General features: G+C 39.2%; 1 protein-coding gene across 1 annotated transcript; it reads right to left on the bottom strand.

Annotated features, from left to right (window-relative positions):
• Nucleotides 1-295: 295 nt before the first annotated feature.
• LOC107021551 lies at nt 296-1939 on the bottom strand. Its single transcript, XM_015222240.1, has one exon. The coding sequence runs from the start codon at nt 1937-1939 to the stop codon at nt 296-298; it is 1644 nt and encodes a 547-aa protein (XP_015077726.1).
• Nucleotides 1940-3118: the final 1179 nt, after the last annotated feature.

Genomic DNA, 3118 nt, shown 5'->3' with positions numbered 1-3118 from the left:
GTTAAGATGGGTGTGTTTGATGGACTCAACTTTTCCAACACACTTTCTGCCCCTAAAGGCATCTTTTTTGTTAAATCAACAACATTTGCTGACTTCTCAATGCCAGTTCCAACCCTAAGGATTGGCTTATACGGAGATGCAAACTCTTCATGACCCTTCATCATTTCTAGCATGTTTGTTTCAGTATGCCTCGGCAATGGATTTTTATTGATGTTGGGTCCATTTGGACTTTAAACTATAATTCGATTAGAATCGATCAAATCCTGAATGGCCCTTTTCAAATACCAATATCTCTCTACGTTGTGCCCTGGGCATTAGAACAATATGCGCAATGTTGAGAAAAATGCAAATTTCTCGGGGGATAATTCGACATCTTTCTCTCAATAGGACTCAAAACATTCAACGTCCTTAATTTTTGGAACAAGCTAGCATATGACTCCCCAATAGGAGTGAACTCATCTTTAACGCCATTTCCCTTTTTGTATTGTAGTCCAGGACGGAAAGGAATTCTAGCAGTATTTTGATGAACTTGTGGGGGTGGTGGATGATTTTGTGGAGTTGGTGCAAGCCATTGTGGATAAGAAGGGGGTGCAATAGGTTGTGCATTAAAAACATGATATGGAGGGTATGGGACAGAATATTGTGGAGCTTGGGAAGGAAAATATTGTTGTGCGGAATTACCTCGGACATGAGTCCTAGGCGCTGATACAATAGCGGCCACATCCTCCCTTCTCTTCTTCCCTCCAATATTTCCAGAACCATTTTGAAGAACTTGTGTTGTGGCTTTTAAGGCAGCTTGACTTACAATCTTTCCAGACTTGATGCCATTTTCCACCATTTCCCCTACCTTAATAACTTCAGCGAATGTCTTCCCAACGGCAGAAAGCAGATAGCGAAAGTAATCAGGTTCTTTCGCCTGGAGAAAAACGTCAATCATCTCTGACTCTTTCATCGGTGGTTTAACCCTAGCAGCTTGTTCCCTCCATCTGATAGCATATTCATGAAATTTTTCTGTGGTCTTTTTCCTCATGTTGGCTAACGAGGAGCGATCTGGAACAATGTCAATATTATATTGGAATTGCTGTACAAAACATCGAGCCAAATCATCCCATGTGTGCCAGTTGGTGATATCCTGATCTATGAAGTATTCAGATGCAATCCCTACTAAGCTTTCCCCAAAATAGGCCATAAGTAACTCTTCTTTGCCCTCTGCACCCCTCAATTGGCTGCAATATCTCTTTAGATGAGCTATGGGGTCTCCGTGACCATCGTATTTTTCAAACTTTGGAGTTTTAAAACCAGCAGGGAAATGGACGTGAGGAAACATACACAAGTCACTGAACGAGATGCCTTTGTGGCCTCCTAGTCCTTGCATATCTCTTATACTCTGTTCCAAATTCTTCATTTTCTTAGTCATTTCTTCATGTTCCTCATTCTTGACCATCTTCTCAATTTCGACAGGGGAACTATATTGATGAATGTGGTGATGAGAGCCTCGAATTTTAATGGCCTCTTCAAGAGTGTAACTCAGATCACGCCGAACTTTGGGCGGAGGATCGCTGTTTGATTTGGGCACCATCGTTGGCTGCAGGATGCTGTTTGCCGGGGCAGTTGACACAAAGAGTGGATTACTTATCACAGGCGCATTCGAAGGGCGCACCATAGAAGTTCCAGCGACATTGGATGTGTTAGCATAGGGGCCGAATCCAGGGGGATATATCGGATTGCTTGTCGACACCTGGATAGGGTGAGACATATTTGTATTAAAATAGTCTCGGATTGAAGACGGTGGAGGTTGTCCATTCATCCAAGCCTCGTACATCTTTTCCATTTGTTGTCTTAACACCCTTATCTCTTCTGTTGTCCCTGTTTCTTGTAAAGTCATCTGGTTTTGGATCTCCTCATCATTGTCCGATTCATTTCCGTCTTTGGGGGCCATTTTCTGTTTCCCTTTCGATCTTGTGTTGTAAGGATGTGATGCCAGTTTAACCACAAACCAACTACCTTTAAGCTAGTATGTCTCTCTCTCTTTCTCTCTCTATTTCTCTCTCTCTTTCTGAATGGAGTAACAAACCGATTAGTGTTAAGAAATTATGCACATTGTATCCACATACATACTTCTAATATGGAGGACCTTTTGTTTCATCCCGGCATACCTAGGCATTCTTCTCTTCATTAGTTTTTTAATATTTTATTATTATTATATATTTACTTATTTATTTGTTTATTTATTATCATTAAGATTATCATTTTTTAAGAGAATGAAGAAAGAAAAAGGAAAAGAAAATAATAATAATAATAATAATTTGGATCGAACCGCCTGGGTTGCCCACGTATCATGTTTGACCATTAATCAGATCTTGCGTAGTTCGAGAAAGATATTAATTAATTTTTTTATTCTTTTTTATTTTATTTTTTTGCATGACATATGCACATAAGGTGACCGAAAACAAATCTTTTTCATTCATTTTCAAATATTTTAAACAATGATTTGAATAAAACAAACAAACAAAAAAAAAACAGAAGTACCTAGGACTTAGATAGACTCTAAATGAAATAGAATAACAAAATGAAAAGAAAGAGAAAAAAAACTAAAAATAATAATAAAATAAAATGAAATAATCACTACTAAGAAAATAGACTCGAAAAGAAATTGAATTCTCGAATCTCAATCATCTCTAAGACCCTTATAAATCTTCGCCAACGCTTTTGGTAGATATGGAGCCAAAGCACGGGCCTGTCGGCCCAACCTCTCATCGTTCTGGTGTAAATATCTAGCATAAACATTGTTGAGTTCATCCCTGAGTTGTAGTATTCGGTCTCTGGCTTCATCCATATTGTCATAACAATTCTGTAACCAGTGGTGAGCAGTATTGACTTCATGCGTCAAATTTTCCCTTTGTTCTTGGACCTCTTAAATTTGAAGGTGGAGTGCATCTCGCTCGACTATCCTTTGACCTCTCTCAATCTCACAGTCTGCCTGATAAGCACTGAAACGCCTTGCTATTTCTCTTTCCCGTTCCATAGAGGCTTTAACTTTAGTTTGGAGTCTAGACTGTGCGTATATAAGCTGGGCCTTTTCTTTCTTATACTCCTCTTCCTGTTGCTCCATAGCGCC

Source organism: Solanum pennellii, chromosome 1 (genome assembly GCF_001406875.1).
Source record: "Solanum pennellii chromosome 1, SPENNV200".
In the NCBI taxonomy this organism is placed as follows: Eukaryota; Viridiplantae; Streptophyta; class Magnoliopsida; order Solanales; family Solanaceae; genus Solanum; species Solanum pennellii.
This window is presented reverse-complemented; position numbering and strand designations above follow the sequence as displayed.

Bases quoted from the DNA above. Each gene is read 5' to 3' on its own strand.
- LOC107021551 (XM_015222240.1), bottom strand. From the start codon at position 1,939: ATGGCCCCCAAAGACGGAAATGAATCGGACAATGATGAGGAGATCCAA.